The following is a 24,291-nucleotide window of genomic DNA, read 5'->3' as shown; positions in this document are numbered from 1 at the left end:
CATGGTCGGGTAAGAGAAAGAGTATGTCAGGTGAGTGAAAGAGAATTCCAGATTGTGTGTGGGAGAGAAGTGGTGCCAAGAACTTGTTAAGTCAAAGGTGACTAAACAAGAGTGACAAACCATGACAAGTAGATTGGATTAGTCAATACGTGAATAACTGGCATAATGTTATGACAGCGGACTGTCACGTATGGTGCGCGTGTGTGTTACTTCTACTCACTGTGGGGCGTAGGACATGGAGAGGCAGACGCAGTAGCCGTTGGAGAGGGAGAACAGCATCATGATGAAAGCGAAGGCAGCGTCGTGGGAGAAGAGGACGGGGAAGTAGGAACGGCTCTGGACGTTACAGAACATCAGCAGAGGAACAAACACCACCCTGGAGACGACCAGCCCCGGGAACAGACGACTCTCCTTGGGGGGCTGCGATCCACATACAGAGAGAAATGTTACTGATATACAAGGTTGGATAGGCACAATAAAATAATTTTATAATAATAACTAAATGTAATACTAATAACTAAAAAATTTTGTGCTGGGAAAGAAAGTGAAGGATTATAAAACATTGAGAAACCTCGAAAGTTGTTACATAAATCAAATCCATTGTGATCCTATCAAATGTGTAATAAAATGACATTAATCCACAGAGATGAAATGAGATCAGACACCTACCCACTGGACCAGGGTGGTGACGGTTCTGCCGATCCAATCACACACGTTGAAAATGAGGAAGCAGCACACAGAGATGAAATAAGGTTCTGATGGGAGGAAGAGGGAGAGAGGTGCTTCATCTGAGTTTTACATCTCATGCATATTAAACATACAGTATACATATCTACACTCTTAGAAAAAAAGGTGCTATCTACAACCTAAAAGGGCTATTCGGATGTTCCCGTAGGATAACTTTTTAAAAGAACCCTTTTTGGTTACAGGTATAAAATGGTTCTACCTGGAACCAAAAGGGCTCTACCTGGAACGAGAAAGGGTTCTCTTATGGGGACAGCCGAAGAACCCTTTTGAAACCGATTTTTCTAAAAGTGTATACATACCCCATTTCCCAGGATATATGGTCTTGACATCCACAGTGATGGCAGGGAACACAGCGAGAGTGACAGTAAAGACAAAAACCACACAGAAAGCCATCACCCATATCTGGAGAGAGAGAGAGGGTCAAGGTAAGAAATATAGTGGAAACTCTCCCATGCTTAAACTACTCTGGTGCTTTTAAATGCATGTTGGGGAGTGAACAAGTGCACACTTCAGAAAAGGGTAGGGAATTGGACCTCAACTATACACCAGAGCCATATATTTAGAAAATAAAAAATAAATAAATATATGACCAGTATAGAGCCAGCTGAGTAACAACAGAGGTCAGCATTACCTTTTTAAACACCTCCATGACAGTGGACTTCCTGTCCCTGACCTCAGCCTGCTCAAGGGTTAAGAAGGCGTGCTTGGGACTGACCCCAGCCCCCTCTTCCTCCACCTCCTTGCCACTGGCACCTCCATTGGCCAATGAGCCATACAGCTTGCCGTTCACCGCCGTGCCACTCTCTGTCACTGGAGTAAAGAGAAAGATTTCAGGGAAAATAGGTCGACTTGACCTAACATTGACCAATCAACAGGCAGAGGTAAATGTGTGTGGCAGTGATGGCAGATGTTATTATAAAGGGAGGGAGGGATGGACACTAGTTTCTGGAGCCCACCAGACTACTACATTATCTGTTAAGAATAGGGCCAGGAGTTTTTCCTCACCCCATGACCTCATCAGGAAAAACTGGACCAAGCTATAGCTGAATTACTGTAGTCCCTGATTAGAAGTCCCTGATCCCTCCAGGACCGATATTGAGCAGCCCTGGCTTTCCTAGACCTTTGTTAATTTCCATGGAAACATCTATTGACGTTAACAGGAGAGTGATGGGGTGGTTTAATAGTGTCTGATCTGTAAATGTCCCACAGGGCATCTCTGTCTGGGAGAGGTTGCTGCACTAATTGGATAAATGTGAATAAACTGGGCTAATGGGATAATGATCTGTTGAATCAGTTCCATTCAGACTATGGCCTGTATGCATCTTGCTTCTTAGAGTAGGAGTTCTGATTTGGGATCGCCTTTGCCTTTTAGATCACAATGAAGACGATTACATGGACGGGGGGAGACCTGATCCTAGTTCAGCACTCCTACTCTGAGATGTTTGGATATGTACAACCAATGTTCCCAAGCCCGAGACTGCCGCACAGCTCCCCCGGGACTGCCGCTCAGTTCCACCGGGACTGCCGCTCAGTTCCACCGGGACTGCCGCACAGTTCCACCGGGACTGCCGCTCAATTCCACCGGGACTGCCGCACAGCTCTCCCGGGACTGCCGCACAGTTCCACCGGGACTGCCGCTCAGTTCCACCGGGACTGCCGCACAGCTCTCCCGGGACTGCCGCACAGCTCTCCCGGGACTGCCGCTCAGTTCCACTGGGACTGCCGCTCAGTTCCACCGGGACTGCCGCTCAGTTCCACCGGGACTGCCGTACAGAAGAAAGCAGAAGAAATATCAGCCCATGGAGAGAAGCTCGAGATTTAACTACACTCAACCTTCTAGTTTTCCCTGTTAGTTAACACTATCAACGTTTCCCTTTACTGTGGAAATTGTGATTGAATCAACGCAATATTAGCCACTTTCAATGCAACATACCGAAATGAAACTATCTATGCAAGACTTAGCATGAAAGAGATTTTGTTGTAGGGAGAACGCATCGGTGTAGGATTCTATTGCATTGACACGCACGACTCAGCCTGTACTCTACACAGACCTGCGCGTTATAACCAATCCGAGCTGCAGTAGGCCTATATGCAAATAGACCATTGCCATATATGGATCTGTACCATTCACTTTGAACTGGACTGTGTTTACAGCATGAGCGGTCGTGAGTAGATGCGCTTGTTTTGAGATCAAAGCGTGAGCTGCATGAAGCCATGTGTGTACATTTTGTTAATATCCTTTGTTAGTTAGTGAGTTATTAGCCCAGTTATAGATGATGTATAGTCAGCAATAGGGGAGTTAAGGCTTCCTACAAGAGCACAAAACTTTGAAAAGCGAGTCAAGTAAAGAGCTTTTTTTGTCTTAAAGGGGAAGTGTTGTATTTTGAGACAGGCTTGAATAAGTAGCCAATAGGCAGAGGGTAGCATAATTTGTCTGATTCTCTGTAATAAAGGTATGGGAATAATAATGTATTATATTTTGTGAAGTGGTTTCTTGCATCAAACAACACAACAACATTTCCAGTCACCTCCATGTCTGAAAGACCAGTGGATAAACAGGTTAATGCCAAGCCCTGCATGTTTTTTTCACAAGTCTCATGGAATGTAGGCCTACATTAAACACCAGACATTGGCTGCTACTGTAAGCTGAATGATAGAACAGCTATTTCCATGTTAAAATGTTATGGGATGCATTTTCTCCATTGTTTCTTATGGTAGGCCACTCTGGTAGGCCTACATTATGATCAAATAGCCACAGTAGCCTACTTGGCCACTGTTAAAACTGTAACTTAAAGCAGGTACAGCCTCAGTGTTCACAGTAAACGCGCGCTGGAATTTGCACAGAATTTTCACAACGTTCAAGTTTGCGCTCAACAGACCAAAAATAATTGCTCAGTGCCAAAACCAATTAAAGGGAACTTTGCATACAACCCCCGAGTGTAAAGGAGAGTACTAGCAGTGACAATCTGCACCGCAGTGGATGGTCATTGGTGAGATATATGAGCACAAAATAACCCACATCTTTCACTATGAATGGGTGTCTCTCACATCGTTCAGCAGCCTCACCTTTCAGCAGCTCATCTGCGGTCTCCACCTCATAACTCCTTCTCTTGTCCAAGTAAAACTGGGCAAACTCCTGGATGAGACCGGAGCAGAGGCCAAATGAGACAGACTGAACATTCCCTGAACTTGAACACAGATTCCTCAGATAAAACAAAGTCATGCCATACTGCAGTATGGTCAGCTACAGGCCCGGGGGATACAGGGTCTGTTCTGAGGCCCAACCTGTGGTATCTATCAGGGCTTCTATTCTTCTATTACATATTACATAAAGCTGAGCAACTCACCAGGCGAGGCAGTAGGAGGTAGCTAAGCAAAGTGATCAGGGTTCCTACACACGGCGTGATGAAGTAACCCAACGCAGCCGTCTCAGAGTCCGTATCACCTGTCTCACACACACACACACACACACACACACACACACACACACACACACACACACACACACACACACACACACACACACACACACACACACACACACACACACACACACACACACAAAAGAGAAAGGAGAGGTCAGAGAACTACTTACAAGTGGAGTTGCAAAGGCCACATCATATTCATTTGTCTATAGATTTTTTTATTTGATAACTCAAAATACATAAAATGTTACACCAGGCAAAAGATACATATAGCATAATTTGAAGATGTACAGATATATACACAAAAAAGTCTAGAGACTAATTCCACTGTGATCCTCTATTGGTTGGAAAGATGGGCACTCTGTTTCATACATTCAATCATTGATAATGTTCAAATATACATCTATATAAAGCAAATATACACACCTACACTTTATATACAGTCGTGGCCAAAGGTTTTGAGAATGACACAAATATTAAGTTTCACAAAGTCTGCTGCCTCAGTTTGTATGATGGAAATTTGCATATACCCTAGAATGTTATGAAGAGTGATCAGATGAATTGCAATTAATTGCAAAGTCCCTCTTTGCCATGCAAATGAACTGAATCCCCAAAAACATTTCCACTGCATTTCAGCCCTGCCACAAAAGGACCAGCTGACATCATGTCAGTGATTCTCTCGTTAACACAGGTGTGAGTGTTGACGAGGACAAGGCTGGAGATCACTCTGTCATGCTGATTGAGTTCGAATAACAGACTGGAAGCTTCAAAAGGAGGGTGGTGCTTGGAATCATTGTTCTTCCTCTGTCAACCATGGTTATCTGCAAAGAAACACGTGCCGTCATCATTGCTTTGCACAAAAAGGGCTTCACAGGCAAGGATATTGCTGCCAGTAAGATCGCACCTAAATCAACCATTTATCGGATCATCAAGAACTTCAAGGAAAGCGGTTCAATTGTTGTGAAGAAGGCTTCAGGGTGCCCAAGAAAGACCAGCAAGCGCCAGGACCGTCTCCTAAAGTTGATTCAGCTACGGGATCGGGGAACCACCAGTACAGAGCTTGCTCAGGAATGGCAGCAGGCAGGTGTGAGTGCATCTGCACGCACAGTGAGGCGAAGACTTTTGGAGGATGGCCTGGTGTCAAGAAGGGCAGCAAAGAAGCCAGTTCTCTCCAGGAAAAACATCAGGGACAGACTGATATTCAGCAAAAGGTACAGGGTTTGGACTGCTGAGGACTGGGATAAAGTCATTTTCTCTGAATCCCATTTCCAATTGTTTGGGGCATCCGGAAAAAAGCTTATCCGGAGAAGACAAGGTGAGTGCTACCATCAGTCCTGTGTCATGCCAACAATAAAGCATCCTGAGACCATTCATGTGTGGGGTTGCTTCTCAGCCAAGGGAGTGGGCTCACTCACAATTTTGCCTAAGAACACAGCCATGAATAAAGAATGGTACCAACACATCCTCAGAGAACAACTTCTCCCAACCATCTAAGAACAATTTGGTGACAAACAATGCCTTTTCCAGCATGATGGAGCACCTTGCCATAAGGAAAAAGTGATAACTAAGTGGCTCGGGGAACAAAACATTGATATTTTGGGTCCATGGCCAGGAAACTCCCAGGACCTTAATCCCATTGAGAACTTGTGGTCAATCCTCAAGAGGCGGGTGGACAAACAAAAACCAACAAATTCTGACAAACTCCAAGCATTGATTATGCAAGAATGGGCTACCATCAGTCAGGTTGTGGCCTAGAAGTTAATTGACAGCATGCCAGGGCGGATTGCAGAGGTCTTGAAAAAGAAGAATCAACACTGCAAATATTGACTCTTGCATCAACTTCATGTTATTGTCAATATAAGCATTTGACACTTATGAAATGCTTTTAAATACAATTCAGTATTCCATAGTAACATCTGACAGGAATATCTAAAGACACTGAAGCAGCAAACTTTGTGGAAATTAATATTTCTGTCATTCTCAAAACTTCTGGCCACGACTGTACAAAAGTATGTGGACACCCCTTCAAATTAGTGGATTTGGCTATTTCAGCCACACCTGTTGCTGGCAGGTGTATAACATTGAGCACACAGCCATGCAATCTCTATAGACAAACATTGGCAGTAGAATGGCCTTACTGAAGAGTTCAGTGACTTTCAACATGGCACCGTCATAGGATGCCACCTTTCCAACAAATCTGATCTTCAAATTTCTGCCCTGCTAGAGCTGCCCCGGTCAACTGTAAGTGCTGTTATTGTGAAGTGGGAACTTCTAGGAGAAACAACAGCTCAACTGTGAAGTGGTAGGCCACACAAGCTCACAGAACGGGACCGCCGAGAGCTGAAGTGCGTAGCACGTAAAAGTCTTCTGTCCTCGGTTGCAACACTCGATACTGAGTTCTAAACTGCCTCAGGAAGCAACGTCAGCACAAAAACTGTTAATCGGGAGCTTCATGAAATGGGTTTCCATGGCCAAGCAGTAGCACACGAGCCTAAGATCACCATGCGCAATGCCAAGCATCGGCTGGAGTGGTGTAAAGCTCGCCGCCATTGCACTCTGGAGCAGTGGAAACGCAATCTCTGGAGTGATGAATCACGCTTCACCATCAGGCAGTCTGACGGACTAATCTGGGTTTGGCGGATACCAGGAGAACGCTACCTGCCCGAATGCATAGATCCAACTGTAAAGTTTGGTGGAGGAGGAATAATGGTCTGGGGCTGTTTTCCATGGGTCAGGCTATGCCCCTTAGTTCCACCGAAAGGAAATATTAACGCTACAGCATAGAATGACATTCTAGATGATTCTGTGCATCCAACTTTGTAGCAACAGTTTGGGGACAGCCCTTCCTTGTTTCAGCATGACAATTCCCCCGTGCAAAAATTAAGGTCCATAAAGAAATGGTTTGTTGAGATCGGTGTGGAAGAACTTGACTGGCCTGTACAGAGCTCTCAACCCCATCGAACACCTTTGGGATGAATTGGAACGCCGACTGCGAGCCAGGCCTAATCGCCCAACATCAGTGCCCGACCTCACTAATGCTTTTGTGACTGAATGGAAGCAAGTCCCCGCAGCAATGTTCCAACATCTAGTGGAAAGCCTTCCCAGAAGAGTGGAGGCTGTTATAGCAGCAAAGGGGGGACCAACTCCATATTAATGACCATGATTTTGGAATGAGATGTTCGACGATGTAGTGTAGCATAAGACTCCACATTTGCCTCAGTTGAATAATTTGCCACTGAGCATCTCTGACGGTGAGTTTTGCATGTTTATTTACAAGTAGTTATTTGTATATTTGTGGGTTCTAGATATTTGTTTGTGTGTGTGACTCACTGGCTATGGAGACCAGCATGGCGATAGCAGCGAAGGTGCCGGCCAGCCCCTGGCCACTCATGAACACAGCACTGTACTTCTGAGGAAGGAGGCCCACCAGGCCAAACAGACTGCCCTGTAGCACCGCTCCAAACGCTACAAGGCGAGAGAGAGAGAGACAGGGTTAATGATATAGCGTGCTCACACACACAATACCCAGTCAAACACAAACACTTTCTCAAACACACACAATTCCACCCCCACACACACAACATGATTCCCCACCACCCACCCACACAATACCCAGTCACACACACAATGACCCCCCCCCCCCAAACACACACACACACACACACAATTATGTCCTACTCACAGTTGATGAACCAGATGGTAGCCATGGTAACAGAGAAGAAGCGGTCCTCCTCCATGGGGATCTTGACCAGGATGGCAGTGAGGATGAAGAGGATGAAGATGAAGACCAGGCTGCCCGCTATCCGCACCATCTCCGATATCCTACGCACAAACACACACACACACAAAACGTTAGTTCTCAATCTCACTGGGTTAGAGCGTAGTAAATTACACTACCCAGACAGTGTGTGACATATTTTTAATCTATTGAGTAGAGTAAAGCCCCTCTAAAATCCACTGTATAGACTTTTCTTTTTCACCTATTTGCAGTTTAATAAAATGGCCAATTCAAAAGGGTTGTTCACACACACACACACACACACACACACACACACACACACACACACACACACACACACACACACACACACACACACACACACACACACACACACACACACAAGCTCATCAGCTAAGTGTGCAGTTGAAGGGTGTTTCTTGGAAGGGCATTTGGATGACTTGTAAACCTGAGAGAAGAAGTGCTGTCTCACCGCTGATAGAAGAAGGAGTTGAGCAGAGTGCAGAGCAGCAGGGGGAGCTGGGACAGCAGAGTCATCCAGTTGTTGAAGTAGTACTCTTTGTGGGAGACCATCGTGCCGTTGCTCCATTCAGTCTTGTTAAGGCGGCTGTTGAAATACTAATGACAGAAGAGAAAGAGAGAAATAATAATATGCCATTTTCCAGGCACTTTTATCAAAACGTTAGTATGGGTGGGCCCCAGCGGGAATCCAACCCACGATCCTGGCGTTTGCTCTACCAACCGAGCCACACAGGACTCACGAGATGACACAGTTTAGTTTACATCAACGTTCAATACGATGTTGTTTGTCACAAGTCACTCATTCCTATACAAATAGGCCTATTCTTTAAGTAGTTCTACAAACGTGTAGGGTATACCAAGAATCACAGCTTACCCTAGGGGATGAGTTGTGGGGTTTGACATTTTAATATTCAGAGAGCTAGGCCTAAGAGGCTGTACACACACAACCTGGTCACATGGTTGCCAGGAGCATACCACCCTGCATACCACTGCTGGCTTGTTTCTGAAGCTAAGCAGGGTTGGTCCTGGTCAGTCCCTGGATGGGAGACCAGGTGCTGCTGGAAGTGGTGTTGGAGGGCCAGTAGGAGGCACTCTTTCCTCTGGTCTAAACAAAGATCCCAATGCCCCAGGGCAGTGATTGGGGACACTGCTCTGTGTAGGGTGCCGTCTTTCGGATGGGACGTTAAACGGGTGTCCTGACTCTCTGAGGTCATTAAAGATCCCATGGCACTTATCGTAAGAGTAGGGGTGTTAACCCCGGTGTCCTGGCTAAATTCCCAATCTGGCCCTCAACCATCACGGTCACCTAATAATCCCCAGTTTACAATTGGCTCATTCATCCCCCTCCTCTCCCCTGTAACTATTCCCCAGGTCGTTGCTGCAAATGAGAACGTGTTCTCAGTCAACTTACCTGGTAAAATAACGGTAAAATAAATAAATAAAATAAAATGGTTGACCACACAGCGACGTGGAAAATTCATGGCCTCTAACCACACGACGAGCGGTTAACTTCAACATACCGGTACTTAGTGACGCAAGACTACAAAACACCAGGGGGCCAGTCACCAGGGTTGGGAAGTAACTGATTACACCAAAAAACGAACAAATCAGTTAAGTTACCAGCAAAAATACTGTAATCAGATTACAGATACTTTTGAAAAACTAGATGATTACTTCTTGGATTACTTTTTAAATTCAGCAAGGATGTTTGAGTAAAAAATACATTATGATACCTTTCTGGTTTCTTACATTCAATTCAGCATTCAAAAAAAGACGCAAGTTTAAGTTTGTTCCAACCTAAACATGTCTGACCACAAGTCAGAGACCACTGTGATGACACACCCAATGCATTTGATGGATCCTGTTTGTCTTCTTCTAATGCCTCTTAAAGGAAAAGTAATCCAAAAGTAACTGAAAGTAATCAGTCTATGTTACTGAGTTTGGGGAATCTAACAGTTACGTTACTGATTGCAATTTTGGACAGGTAACTAGTAACTAACAGATATGTTTAAAAAGTAATCTACCCAACTCTGCCAGTCACACTAAATCCCTCTTAGACAAAACGTTTGACACCAACAACTCAGCAAATCCTCTTTAAACAATACGCATTTACATTTTAGTCATTTAGCAGACTCTCTTATCCAGAGCGACTTACAGGAGCAATTAAGGTTAAGTGCCTTGCTCAAGTGCACATCAACAGAGAATTTGTAAGTCGCTCTGGATAAGAGCGTCTGCTAAATGACTTAAATGTAAATGTAAATGTATTTAAGCTAGTGGGCTTGGGGATTTGAACCAGCAACCTTTCGGCTACTGGAACAATGCTCTTAACCTGCCACACATACAGTTGTGTACACACACATACAAACAGCATCTGACTCTTAGGGATAACTGCATACTACCCTGCATCCCACTGCTGGCTTGCCTCTGAAGCTAAGCAGGGTTGGTACTGGATGGGAGACCAGATGCTGCTGGAAGCGGTATTGGAGGACCAGTAGGGGGCACTCTATCCTCCGGTAAAAAAAAAGAAATATACAGTGCATTCGGAAAGTATTCAGACCCCTTTATTTTTTCCAAATTTTGTTACTTTACAGCCTTCTTCCAAAATGGATTAAATAAATTTTTTACTCGATCAATCTACACACAATACCCCATAATGACTAAGCGAAAACAGGTTTTTAGAAATGTTTGCAAATAAAAAACTGAAATACATTATTTACATAGGTATTCAGGTCCTTTGCTATGAGACTCGAAATTGAGCTCAACGACACCCTGTTTCCATTGAATATCATTGAGATGTTTCTACAACTGGATTGGAGTCCACCTGTGGTAAATTCAATTGAGTGGACATGATTTGGAAAGGCACACATCTGTCTATATAAGGTCCCACAGTTGATAGTGCATGTTAGAGCAAAAACCAAGCCATGAGGTCGAAGGAATTGTCTGTAGAGCCCCGAGACAGGATTGTGTCGAGGCACCGATCTAGGGAAGGGTACCAAAACATTTCTGCAGCATTGAAGGTCCCCAAGAACACAGCGGCCTCCATCATTCTTAAATGGAAGAAGTTTGTAATCACCAAGACTCTTCCTAGAGCTGGCCAACCGGCCAAACAGCAATTGGGGGAGAAGGGTCTTGGTCAGGGTGGTGACCAAGAACCCGATGGTCACTCTGACAGAGCTCCAGAGTTCCTCTGTGGAGATGGGAGAACCTTCCAGAAGGACAACCATCTCCGCATCATTCAACCAATCAGGCCTCTATGGTAGAGTGGCCAGACGGAAGCCACTCCTCAGTAAAAGGCACAAGACAGCTGCTTGGAGTTTGCCAAAAGGCACCTAAAGGACTCTGACCATGAGAAACAAGATTCTCTGGTCTGATGAAACCAAGCGTGAACCTTTTGGCCTGAAAGCCAAGAGTCACGTTTGGAGGAAACCTGGCACCATCCCTATGGTGAAGCATGGTGGTAGCAGCATCATGTTGTGGGGATGTTTTTCAGCGGGATGGACTGGGAGACTAGTCAGTATCGAGGGAAAGATGAACGAAGAAAAGTACAGAGATCCTTAATGAAAACCTGCTCCAGAGCGCTCAGGACCTCAGACTGTGGCAAAGGCTCACTTCCCAACAGGACAATGACCCTAAGCACACAGCCAAGACAACGCAGGAGTGGCTTCGGGACAAGTCTCTGAATGTCCTTGAGTGGCCCAGCGAGAGCCCGGACTTGAACCCGATCGAACATCTCTGGAGAGACCTGAAAATAGCTGTGCAGCGACACTCCTCATTCAACCTAACAGAGCTTGAGAGGATCTGCAGGGAAGAATGGGAGAAACTCCCCAAATACAGGTGTGCCAAGCTTGTAGCGTCATACCCAAGAAAACTCGAGGCTGTAATCGCTGCCAAAGGTGCTTCAACAAAGTACTGAGTAAAGGGTCTGAATACTTATGTAAATGTGATATTTCAGGATTTTTTTATTTTTTGGGGGAAAAATAAATAAAAATAATAATTTTTGCTTTGTCATTATGGAGTATTGTGTGTAGATTGATGGGGGGGACAATGTAATCCATTTTAGAATAAGGCTGTAACATAACAAAATGTGGAAAAAGTCAAAGGGTCTGGATACTTTCCAAATGCACTGTATATATCCCAATGCCCCAGGGCAGTGATTGGGGACATTGCCCTGTGTACGGTGCCCTCTTTCGGATGAGTAGGAGTGTTAACCCCGGTGTCCTGGCTAAATTGTCAATGTGCCCATCATGGCCACCTAACCATCCCCAGCTTCCAATTGGCTCATTCCTCCTCTGCCCTGTAACTATTCCCCAGGTCATTGCTGTAAATGAGAATGTATTCTCAGTCAACTTACCTGGTAAAAGAAAAGGGTAAAATAAAATAACAGTTCCGCCTGATTTTCAAAAACAACTTACTTTTCAAGTGAATTCCCTAAGAAGCCAATGTTCTACTTTGGGTAAGGTTCAACAAGTGTGGGGTTTTAGGCTGGGTTTCTGTACAGCACTTCGAGGTATTAGCTGATGTACGAAGGGCTATATAAAATAAACTTGATTTGATTTGTGTGTATTTATCATACATACAGTGTTGAACCTGAGCCAGAGTAGATCTGATCCTAGATCTGTCTAAAGTTGCCCAAAACCACAGATCTAGGATCAGATTTACCCTATATCCTAACTGTAGCATTTAAGGGACTAAATAACGATCTGATCCTGGACCTGTGGTTATAGACGCATGTTAGGTTTACCATGGAGGCGGTCATGAAGAAGTTCCATGGTAGTAGCGTCCCAAGGCCCAGGATGAAGAAGATAATCCCCACCAACCAGCCCCTGGGTTAAGGAGGGAAATATTAGAAACAAACAAGTAATTCATAGGTTATTGATGTGTATTTACCATGTAATTTCTTAATAAATAGAAAGTCATTTATGTACCGTGAAATAAAGTGCTACCAGCCAAAGATCATTAGCAGATTTTATAAAAGTACATTGGAAATGTAATCTATTCACTACATTCATTGATTGAAAACAGTACAAAGTCACTTTTCAATACCATAGCTTTGCTTAGAGGCATGCCACGCATTGTAATCCCCCACCCCATATACGACTGGGGTTCAGAGTGAGAGCAAGAGGCACCATGGGCAGTAGTGATGGGGAGTTTGGCTCTTTTCGACTCGTTAAGTCAACAGAAGAAATCTCTCGACTAATTTCGTTCATTTGAGTCAGTAATGCCCAGAGCCCACAGGACCCCCTACCGGCGAACGATGAACTGAAAACTTGAAAGAGTCATGTTTCTACAAGCCTCTCGTTCACATTTCGTTCACCATAGGGGGCTTATTGGAGCTGTCTTTTGTGACCGAGACTTGTAAACGTCTGGTTTAAACAATGTAGAGTTGTTGATTGCTAGGCAAACAAATAAGATTATTTATTGATACTGTAATGAAACAGCAGGGAGCAGGTCTCGAACCCTCGACCTTCTAGCCCGAGGTCCGGCGCGCTATCGACTGTGCCGCAAAAGCATGCTCGTGCCGCAGAGTCGATTTCCGCGCTTATAAACCCAGGGTCGTTACACTACTTCCTCCTTTCAGAGAGCGCGTCCTTGCGCTAGCTTGCGACTCTACGTCTTACAGGAACGCGCTCACCGGCCAAGCACACGCACTGTCGTGGATGCAAGGTCCGATCACTTCTGACACCAGTGTAATGAAACAGCAGGGAGCAGGTCTCGAACCCTCGACCTTCTAGCCCGAGGTCCGGCGCGCTATCGACTGTGAGACCCCCAAACGATTCGTTCTTGAGTTCGCGTTTTTTGAGCAGAGTATGTTTTGGTTCTACAAAGCTGTGTCCATCATAACATTCAATGCGATCAATTAACAGTTCTAAACATATTTTTATTCTCAATGCAGTCTGCAGCATGATCTATATTCCGATCATGCAGGTCAAACGAACGACTAAAATGAACGAGTCACTCAGAAAAAACGAACCATGATTGTCGAGTCAGTAAAAAGGTAGACACTCACCTATCGCGCGGAGCGTCTGTCCGACCCTTCATCCTGTGCTAGGGGGATCGGTTGAAACTAGGGGCAAAAGAGTGGGGAACACGATCAACATCTAAAAAAGATAGAGTAGATTTGTCTAATCAGCTCTAAGCACGTTATTTGCATAATACAAATACAGGACATGTTCTACATACTAGCACATTGCTGCAAGGAGGAGATGGCGCCATTCTCACTACACTACAGTACTGTATGTCCGAGACCCACTGGATTGTAGCTTGTACTGTTAGCTGTGCTGAGATATCCACCGCTCTGCCAGTTCACAACGTCACACTCCATTTATTTAAAGGTACGGTCTATAAAACGCTTGGCATTGGAGTCAAAGACGAGGCCCAAATACCTGTACTCCCTTTGTCTGTAGATTAAGCAAGAATTCAGAGCCCACTCCTTGTGTACATTCTTGGTCGTCAATGCACACAAATGCATAGGATCCGCACCCCGACCCACTAACACAAATGTAACAGGAACAGAGCGAAAAGTGGTGAGTGATATTTCAATTCAGAATGTGAGTGTGTGAGAACATGGAAAGTATTTATGCATTCAACCCCTACACTCATTGCTTTGTTTCATGTCATTTCACCAAGAGCAACATTTCTGCTAGGAGGCATGCTTTCACTAAGAACCAACTGTAGTTTTTAAGATTGTTTATTCATACATTTCCTTTGAAACTCATACAAATTCCTGAAAGTCAATGATAAATGATATAGTAATCGACATGCGGTAGGCCTATAGCTTGGCCTTGCTGTGAATCTGTCTGGTCAAAGTAATTATAATCTAACTACTAACTATAATCTCTTAGCACCTTTAAAAAAAATCTACAACCTTAAAGGAGAACCCTTTGTAGAACCTTTTTGGTTCTAGGTAGAACCATTTTGGGTTCCATGTAGAACCCTTTCTACAGAGGGTTCTATATGGAACCTAAAAGGGTTCTCCTATGTGGACAGCCGAATGAATACCCATTTTGGATCCCTTTTTTCTAAGAGCTTAGACGACAAGCTTGAAGCAGTCAAGCAGAACTGATAAAACTGGGTAAATCGTGGACAATGCTGCATTATGAAGGAGTGAGCGAGAGACCTGCTCTACCTCCTCACCCAGAGAGACCTGCTCTACCTCCTCACTCAGAGAGAGACCTGCTCTACCTCCTCACTCAGAGAGAGACCTGCTCTACCTCCTCACCCAGAGAGAGACCTGCTCTACCTCCTCACCCAGAGAGAGAGACCTGCTTTACCTCATCAACCAGAGACCTGCTCCACCTACTCACCCAGAGAGACCTGCTTTACCTCCTCACCCAGAGAGACCTGCTCGATCTAATCACCCAGAGAAAGACCTGCTCTACCTCATCACCCAGAGAGAGACCTGCTCTACCTCATCATCCAGAGAGAGACCTGCTCTACCTCATCACTCAGAGAGAGAGAGAGAGAGAGACCTGCTCTACCTCATCACCCAGAGAGAGAGAGAGAGAGAGACCTGCTCTACCTCATCATCCAGAGAGAGACCTGCTCTACCTCATCACCCAGAGAGAGAGAGAGAGAGAGAGAGACCTGCTCTACCTCATCACCCAGAGAGAGACCTGCTCTACCTCATCACCCAGAGAGAGAGAGAGAGAGAGACCTGCTCTACCTCATCACCCAGAGAGAGAGAGAGAGAGAGACCTGCTCTACCTCATCACCCAGAGAGAGAGAGAGAGAGACCTGCTCTACCTCATCATCCAGAGAGAGGGGGTGATAGTCAAAAGATCAAAAGAAAAGCATGTACACAAGCACTGCCCCGGTGGCAATTTAAGAATTTCTGAGAATTTTTTTTGCTGATAAACCAGCAACTTGTGAGAAGTGTAGTCTCAGTCTAGACTCAGACTAGAGGCGAAGAGTATAAGGGTCCAGGAATAAGTCGGAAAAAAGGTTTATTAGACTAATGTTAGAATTCCTGAAAGAAACATGAGATGTATCCTCAGTATCCTATATCCTGAGGCTTCTTAAGAGAATAAACTGAACAGAACAACCTGATTCTGTGGCATGAAGGAGTCATTTCAGTGAAGTTGTCCTTTGAGTTGTCAACAATTTTTCAAGCAGTTTTTCAAGCTAGTTGCCATTTCAGTAAAGTCAAGCCAAGTCACATAAGGTCATAGACAGGCAAGGTCTCCGTACAGTAGATGAAGGTTTCACGGTGGCCAGTAATATGTGACAACAGGCCTTCGGGAAGTTCGATGGAATCTGTCAAAAAGAATGCCAAGTATTACTCCTACGTTCACAGACCTTGTCATTGGCTACTGTCAAAAATGTTTTGGGTGAAAATGAAATCAAAGCTCACAATGAAATCACATTTTATTGGTCACAAGCACATATTTTGCAGATGTTATTGCAGGTGTTGCGAAATGCTTGTGTTCCTAGCTCCAACAGTGCAGTAGTATCTAACTATTCATAACAATACACACAAATCTAAAAGTAAAATAATGGAATTAAGAAATATATAAATATTAGGACGAGCAATGTTGGAGTGGCATTGACTAAAAACAGTAGAATAGAATACAGTATATACATATGAGATGAGTAAAGCCGTATGTAAACATTATTAAAGTGACTAGTGTTCCATTATTAAAGTGACCAGTGATTCCATGTCTATGTTCATGGGGCAGAAGCCTCTAAGGTGCAGGTTTGAGTAACCGGGTGGTAGCCGGGTAGTGATGGCTATTTAACAGTCTGATGGCCTTGAGATAGAAGCTGTTTTTCAGTCTCTCTGTCCCAGCTTTGATGCACCTGTACTGACCTCGCCTTCTGGGTGGTAGCGGGGTGAACAGGACGTGGCTCGGATGGTTGATGTCCTTGATGATCTTTTTGGCCTTCTTGTGGCATTGGGTGCTATAGGTGTCCTGTAGGGTAGGCAGTGTGCCCCCGGTGATGCATTGTGCAGACCGCACCACCCTCTGGAGAGCCCTGCGGTTGCGGGCGGTGCAGTTGCCGTACCAGGCGGTGATACAGGATGATCTCAATTGTGCATCTGTAAAAATTTTAGGTGCCAAGCCAAATTTCTTCAGCCTCCTGAGGTTGAAGAGGCGCTGTTACGCCTTCTTCACCACACTGTCTGTGTGGGTGGACCATTTCAGATTGTCAGTGATGTGTACGCCGAGGAACTTTCCACATTCTCCACTACAGTCCCATCACTGTGGATATTGGCGTGCTCACTCTGCTGTTTCCTGAAGCCCACAATCAGCTCCTTTGTTTTGTTGACGTTGCGGGAGAGGTTATTTTCCTGGCACCACTCCGCCAGGGCCCTCACCTAGGCTCTCGTCATTGTTGGTAATCAGGCCTACTACTGTTGTGTCATCTGCAAACTTGATGATTGAGTTAGAGGCATAGATGGCCACGCAGTCATGAGTGAACAGGGAGTACAGGAGGGGGCTGAGCACGCACCCTTGTGGGGGCCCAGTGTTGAGGATCAGCGAAGTGGAGGTGTTGTTTCCTACCTTCACCTCCTGAGGGGGGCAGCCCGTCAGGAAGTCCAGGACCCAGTTGCACAGGGCGGGGTTCAGACCCAGGGCCCCGACCTTAATGATGAGCTTGGAGGGTACTATGGTGTTGAAGGCTGAGCTATAGTCAATGAACAGCATTCTTACATAGGTATTCCTCTAGTCCAGATGGGATAGGGCAGTGTGCAGTGCGATTGCATCGTCTGTGGATCTATTGGGGCGGTATCCAAATTGAAGTGGGTATAGTTGATCCTCAACTAGCATCTCAAAGCACATGATGACAGAAGTGAGTACTACGTGGCGATAGTCATTTAGTTCAGTTACCTTTGCTTTCTTGGGAACAGGAACAATGGTGGACATCTTGAAGCAAGTGGGGACAACAGACTGGGATAGGGAGAGATTGAATATGTCCGTAAACACACCAGCCAGCTGGCCTGCGCATGCCCTGAGGACATGGCTAGGGATACCGTCTGGGCCGGCAGCCTTGCGAGGGTTAACACGCATAAATGTCTTACTCTCATCGGCCACGGAGAACGAAAGCCCACAGTCCTTGGGAGCGGGCAGTGTCGGTGGCACTGTATTATCCTCAAATCGGGCGAAGAAGGTGTTCAGCTTGCAAAGTGATGTCAGGGATTAGTATTATGACTTAGCTATGCAAATAATGTGTAAGAAGATGAATTGGTACTTTGATGTTTAAAAGCTAAATATAATCTGTTACAATATGTGTTCTATAAAAACAATTATGGACTTTTGGATATATGATGAGACTTTGACTTGAAAGGGTGATAGGAAAAACGCTTTGTCCAACACTTGAACAGTAAAACATAACAATGGTCTACTAATCATCAGCTCCACTCATCTTTCCTGATTTTCATTAGCTTTTCCAACCCTCCATTTCCCTTCAAATGCAGAGCATTTTGCCATGACCAAATGAGTCCTTTCTTTGTTGAAAATGGACCGTTTGGGAAATGCCATTAGATTTGTTTTACCTTTCATATACAATGTCACAGAAACAAATATCAGAAAAGTGACCAAAATCATTAAGTAAAAAACTGAGAAAGAAATCTGGGGAGGCCGGATACTACATCTGGGGAGACAGGATACTAAATCTGGGGAGGCAGGATACTAAATCTGGGGAGGCCGGATGCTAAATCTGGGGAGGCCGGATACTACATCTGGGGAGGCCGGATACTACATCTGGGGAGACAGGATACTACATCTGGGGAGACCGGATGCTAAATCTGGGGAGGCCGGATACTAAATCTAGGGAGGCCAGATTCTAAATCTGGGGATGCCGGATACTAAATCTGGGGAAGCCGGATACGAAATCTGGGGAGGCCGGATACTAAATCTAGGGAGGCCGGATTATAAATCTGGGGAGGCCGGATGCTAAATCTGGGGAGGCCGGATACTACATCTGGGGAGACAGGATACTAAATCTGGGGAGGCCGGATGCTAAATCTGCGGAGGCCGGATACTAAAACTGGGGAGGCCGGATACTAAATCTGGGGAGGCCGGATACTAAATCTGGGGAAGCTGGATACTAAATCTGGGGAGGCCGGATACTAAATCTGGGGAGGCCGGATACTAAATCTAGGGAGGCCAGATTCTAAATCTGGGGAGGCAGGATACTAACGTCTCAGTGTAGAGTGGTTCCCTAGAGCAGCACACGGAAAGTCTTTAGTACACTACCCCACACACAAAACGGAACAAACACACTGAACACAAAGAGCTAAACCTGAATCTTATCAAGCTATACTTACAATCCCAGCAATGCCGTTGACTCTGGCCCACAGGTTAATTGTTGTTACTGGAGTACACAGGGGTGGAGTGAAGGTGGGTGACGTCAGTGGACAGAGGTGGAGTGAAGGTGGGTGGACAGAGGTGGAGTGAAGGTGGGTGGACAGGGGTGGAGTGAAGGTGGGTGGACAGGGGTGGAGTGAAGGTGGGTGGACAGGGGTGGAGTGGAGGTAGGTGGAGTGGAGATGGGTGGATAGAGGATAGAGGTGGAGTGGAGGTGGGTGGATAGAGGATAGAGGTGAAGTGAAGGTGGGTGGATAGAGGTGGAGTGGAGATGGGTGGATAGAGGATAGAGGTGAAGTGAAGGTGGGTGGATAGAGGTGGAGTGGAGGTGGGTAGATAGAGGATAGAGGTGAAGTGAAGGTGGGTGGATAGAGGTGGAGTGGAGGTGGGTAGATAGAGGATAGAGGTGAAGTGAAGGTGGGTGGATAGAGGTGGAGTGGAGGTGTGTAGATAGAGGATAGAGGTGGAGTGGAGGTGGGTGGATAGAGGTGGAGTGGAGGAGTGGAGGTGGGTGGGTAGATAGAGGATAGAGGTGAAGTGAAGGTGGGTGGATAGAGGTGGAGTGGAGGTGGGTAGATAGAGGATAGAGGTGGAGTGGAGGTAGGTGGAGTGGAGATGGGTAGATAGAGGTGGAGTGGAGGTGGGTGGATAGAGATGGAGTGGAGGTGGGTAGATAGAGGATAGAAGTGAAGTGAAAGTGGGTGGATAGAGGTGGAGTGGAGGTGGGTAGATAGAGGATAGAGGTGAAGTGAAGGTGGGTGGATAGAGGTGGAGTGGAGGTGGGTGGAGTGGAGGTAGGTAGATAGAGTGGAGGTGTAGCAGCCCAGAGCCATCAGAGTGGGGTTGGAAATATGCTGCTGCTCTGTGGTGAGGGAAGCAGGGCGCTCAGGATCCCCATGAACAGGACACCCTTTGTCTCCTGAATAAATAATATGTGTGCAGAGGTGAGCCTGGGCTATTTCCTCGAAAGGCTCTGTCACTGCCCTAAAGTAGCCCCAGGCACCATTTCAACGCCTCTAGAAGACACACTGGCAGCCTAGCAACCACAGACCGTAGCCTATTAGTAGGGTAAATGTCATTAATTCCAGTTATTTAAAGCCACGATTAAGCAGGTTTGAAGCAGGATGTTTTCTATACAGAACAGCCCTCCATCAAATTGAAATTATTTTTATTGCGGACATTTGAACAGCAGGACTACAAAGAGTTATTTTCCAGTTTTCCCAAGCCATTCATGTGTCATAGCAATGTGTAAATGTCAATTTACTCCCCCCACACCTTATCATTCCAGCTTCTAGTAAACCACAGCTCCACTACCAAATATATCAGTGTCTCTGAGCACCAACTGGCTTAGTTGTTACTGTCATAACAAAAACAGAAAGATTAGGCCTTCCATCTGTTCAAACGGTCTCTGTTTTCATATCTAGCATGATAAAAAGGTGGAATTTTCTCAATTCGTCTCCATTGATACATTTTTCTTATAAATTTACTCAAATGGCTCATTATATATATTTATATATACTGTATCTATATATTTAGGCTATACAGGGAGACAATCAAAATAACCTAGATGTAAATCTAGCCAGTTTGAGCCCATGGCACATGGTTTATGAACTGATACACAAAACGAAGCTGGATTCAAAACTTATGAATTTTTCTATTTAAATTATTATACAAAATTCTTGCAACCAATATAATGTTATATATATGGGGGATACAACCATACCAGCTCTGCAGATTTTGCTGTGAGGAGGCAGAGTCATTAGATAATTTGTTTTGGTACTGTCCATATGTAGCTTGTTTTTGGTCGCAGGTTCAGAAATGGCTGAAGAATTGCAACATTTTGTCACGCCCTGACCTTAGATATCTCTGTTTTTCTATATATTTCGGTTAGGTTAGGGTGTGACTAGGCTGGGTACGCTAGTTTTTGTATGTCTAGGTTTTTTTTGTATGTCTAGGGGGTTTTGTATGTCTAGGGGGTTTTGTATATCTATGTTGGCCTGATATGGTTCCCAATCAGAGACAGCTATTTATCGTTGTCTCTAATTGGGGATCATATTTAGGTAGCCATTTTCCTCGTTTGTGTTGGGGGATCTTGTTTTTGTATAGTTGCCTTTTGCACTGCAATACTGCACGTTTGTTAGATTCTTTGTTGTAAATTTCACTATTAAACAATGTGGAACTCTACGCACGCTGCGCCTTGGTCCGATCCTTTCAATGAACGTGACAGAAGATCCCACCTAAAATGGACCAAGCAGCGTGTACAGGAGGAGTGGACTTGGGAGGAGATCCTGGAGGGAAAAGGACCCTGGACGCAGGCCAGGGAGTATCGCCGACCTAAGGAGGAGATAGAGGCAGCGAAAGCGGAACGGCGACGATATGAGGAGATAGCTCAACGGAGCAAGCACGAGAGGCAACCCCAATAATTTTTTTTGGGGGGGGAACATGGAGCAGTCGGCAGAGCCGAGGAGCGAACCAGAGCCAGTCAGGGAGTCGGATGCGGAGCTCGGCGCAAGATTCCGGAGAGAGGTGCTAGCTTTGAGAGCGCTGCAGAGTGGGCGTGCTGAGGTGCGTGTCATCAGCCCGGTGTCACCTGTACCGGTCCCACGCATCAGGTCTCCAGTGCGCATTAATAGCCCAGTGCGTCCTGTGCTAGCTTCCCGCACTTGCCGAGCTGGAGTGAGCATCCAGTCAGGAAGGGTGGTGCGAGCTCTGCGCTCTAGACCTCCAGTACGCCTCCACAGTCCAGTACGTGCTGTGCCTCCTCTCCGCACTCGCCCTGAGGTGCGTGTTATCAGTCCGGTGCCACCTGTACCGGTCCCACACATCAGGTCTCCAGTACGCATCCACAGTCCAGTATGTGCTGTGCCTCCTATCCGCACTCGCCCTGAGGTGCGTGTTATCAGCCCGGTGCCACCTGTACCGGTCCCACACATCAGGTCTCCAGTACGCATCCACAGTCCAGTATGTCCTGTTCCTCCTCTCCGCACTCACCCTGAGGTGCGTGTCATCAGCCCGGTTCCACCTGTACCGGTCCCACGCATCAGGTCTCCAGTGCTTCTCCACAGTCCAGTACGTCCTGTGCCTCCTCTCCGCACTCGCCCTGAGGTGCGTGTTATCAGCCCGGTGCCACCTGTACAGGTCCAACGCATCAGGCCTCCAGTGCGCCTCCACAGTCCAGAGCTTCCGGTGACAGTTCCCAGTCCAGAGCTTCCGGCGACAGTTCCCAGTCCAGAGCTTCCGGCGACAGTTCCCAGTCCAGAACCTCCTGAGACGGTCTACGGTCCAGAACCTCCTGAGACGGTCTACGGTCCGGAACCTCCTGAGACGGTCTACGGTCCGGAACCTCCTGAGACGGTCTACCGTCTGGAACCTCCTGAGACGGTCTACCGTCCGGAGCCTCCAGCGACGGTCCCCAGTCCGGAGCCTCCAGCGACGGTCCCCAGTCCGGAGCCTCCAGCGACGGTCCCCAGTCCGGAGTCTCCAGCGACGGTCCCCAGTCCGGAGCCTCCAGCGACGATCCGCAGTCCGGAGTCTTCGGCGACGAGCTGCAGTCCAGAGCCTCCGGCGACGATCTGCAGTCCAGAGTCTCCAGTGGTGGTTCCCAGTTCAGAGCCTCCGGCGATTATCCACGGTCCGGTGCCTCCAGCGACGGTCGGCGGTCCAGAGCCTCCAGCGACGGTCGGCGGTCCAGAGCCTTCAGCAGGGGTTCTCAGTCCAGAGCCTCCTGCGACGATCTACGGTCCGGTTCCTCCGGCGACGATCCACGGTCCGGAGCCTCCGACGACGATCCATGGCCCGGGGCCTCCAGAGCCGACCCACGGTCCGGAGCTTCCAGCGCTGCGTCCAGAACCGGAGCCGCCACCAAGGGTAAATGCCCACCCGGATCCTCCCCTATAGGTTCAGGTTTGAGGACAGGAGTCCGCACCTTTGGGGGTGGGGGGGGGGGGTACTGTCACGCCCTGACCTTAGATATCTCTGTTTTTCTATATATTTTGGTTAGGTCAGGGTGTGACTAGGGTGGGTCCGCTAGTTTTTGTATGTCTAGGGTTTTTGTATGTCTATGTTGGCCTGATATGGTTCCCAATCAGAGACAGCTATTTATCGTTGTCTCTGATTGTGGATCATATTTAGGTAGCCATTTTCCTCGTTTGTGTTGTGGGATCTTGTTTTTGTATAGTTGCCTTGTGCACTGCAATACTGCACGTTTGTTAGATTCTTTGTTGTAAGTTTCACTATTAAAGAATGTGGAACTCTACGCACGTTCCGGCTTGGTCCGATCCTTTCAATGAACGTGACACATTTATCTGGAGCCAACTCTGCAAATAGCACTGCTTGGTGATTTAAAAAGTCATAGTCAATCGATCAATAATACTCTTAGCAAAAAGGTTTAACTTTAATTTACAATCTGTAGAAACTATGAGAATAGAAAAGGTTCAGAACTGTTGTGGAACATCACAGCACAGTTCAAAAATATATGGCAAATAGACATCAAAACTGGATGGTGTTCAGATAGATGGGAGGTTGCGGGTAGCTGAAGGATGGGACTAAAAACAAACAAAAGATAATTATTGTAAAATATACTGTGTCCGTAAAATGTATATAGTATGTATAAGCTGGATGTAGAAGCCTGTTGTCGATTAGTTTGCTCCAATTAGGTGAGGGGTGGTAGGGTTAGGGGAAAATAAGGGAATACATATATCCCCAAAAATATATGGGGGATTTGGAAATTATGCAGACAATTACATTGATGGAAGCCACAATCTATCTGTGGGGAAAATTGTGATCTCAAAAATAATAATTTGGGCTCTTCTCAGTAGAACTGTAGATTTTCAGTGCTGAACATTTCCAGTTCGAAATCATTTGGCAGAAACCAGTATAAACTAAACCTGTCTGGTCACCAAGAAGAGGTGGCATGAAGGCCACGCAGTTTATCACCTATCAGGGAGTAGGAGTAATCCTCGATTGCGTCAATCTTGGCCATGAGGTGTCTAGAAAGCAGCAATGTCGCATGGTGGCCTACAGAAATTTCCATTCAACATTATGAATATTG

General features: G+C 46.1%; 1 protein-coding gene and 1 long non-coding RNA gene across 3 annotated transcripts in view; one reads left to right on the top strand and one right to left on the bottom strand.

Annotated features, from left to right (window-relative positions):
* Nucleotides 1-24,291, bottom strand: part of LOC139534605 (equilibrative nucleoside transporter 2-like) — a 43,569-nt gene that overhangs the window by 9,612 nt on the left and 9,666 nt on the right. The window contains exons 1-13 of one of the 2 annotated variants that reach the window (XM_071333870.1): nt 16,739-17,254; nt 14,113-16,185; nt 13,940-13,996; nt 12,674-12,755; nt 8,384-8,529; nt 7,855-7,994; nt 7,503-7,637; nt 4,095-4,192; nt 3,814-3,883; nt 1,379-1,557; nt 1,047-1,149; nt 670-755; nt 221-420 (exon numbers count right to left, since the gene is read on the bottom strand). In XM_071333870.1, the coding sequence (XP_071189971.1) occupies nt 221-420; nt 670-755; nt 1,047-1,149; nt 1,379-1,557; nt 3,814-3,883; nt 4,095-4,192; nt 7,503-7,637; nt 7,855-7,994; nt 8,384-8,529; nt 12,674-12,755; nt 13,940-13,971 (1,271 nt within the window). In that variant the 5' untranslated portion in view covers nt 13,972-13,996; nt 14,113-16,185; nt 16,739-17,254. Of the gene's footprint in view, nt 1-220; nt 421-669; nt 756-1,046; nt 1,150-1,378; nt 1,558-3,813; nt 3,884-4,094; nt 4,193-7,502; nt 7,638-7,854; nt 7,995-8,383; nt 8,530-12,673; nt 12,756-13,939; nt 13,997-14,112; nt 16,186-16,738; nt 17,255-24,291 lie in introns of those variants that run through there. The other variant, XM_071333869.1, reaches the window with a different exon arrangement.
* LOC139534608 (uncharacterized) lies at nt 362-3,135 on the top strand. The gene is made up of 4 exons (XR_011666973.1): nt 362-461; nt 645-779; nt 1,059-1,172; nt 2,120-3,135. It is a non-coding gene; the product is annotated as an uncharacterized lncRNA (long non-coding RNA).

This window comes from Salvelinus alpinus, chromosome 11, assembly GCF_045679555.1.
Source record: "Salvelinus alpinus chromosome 11, SLU_Salpinus.1, whole genome shotgun sequence".
NCBI lineage: Eukaryota > Metazoa > Chordata > Actinopteri > Salmoniformes > Salmonidae > Salvelinus > Salvelinus alpinus.
The sequence above is the reverse complement of the archived record's forward strand: the minus strand, read 5'-3'. Positions and strand labels throughout refer to the sequence as shown.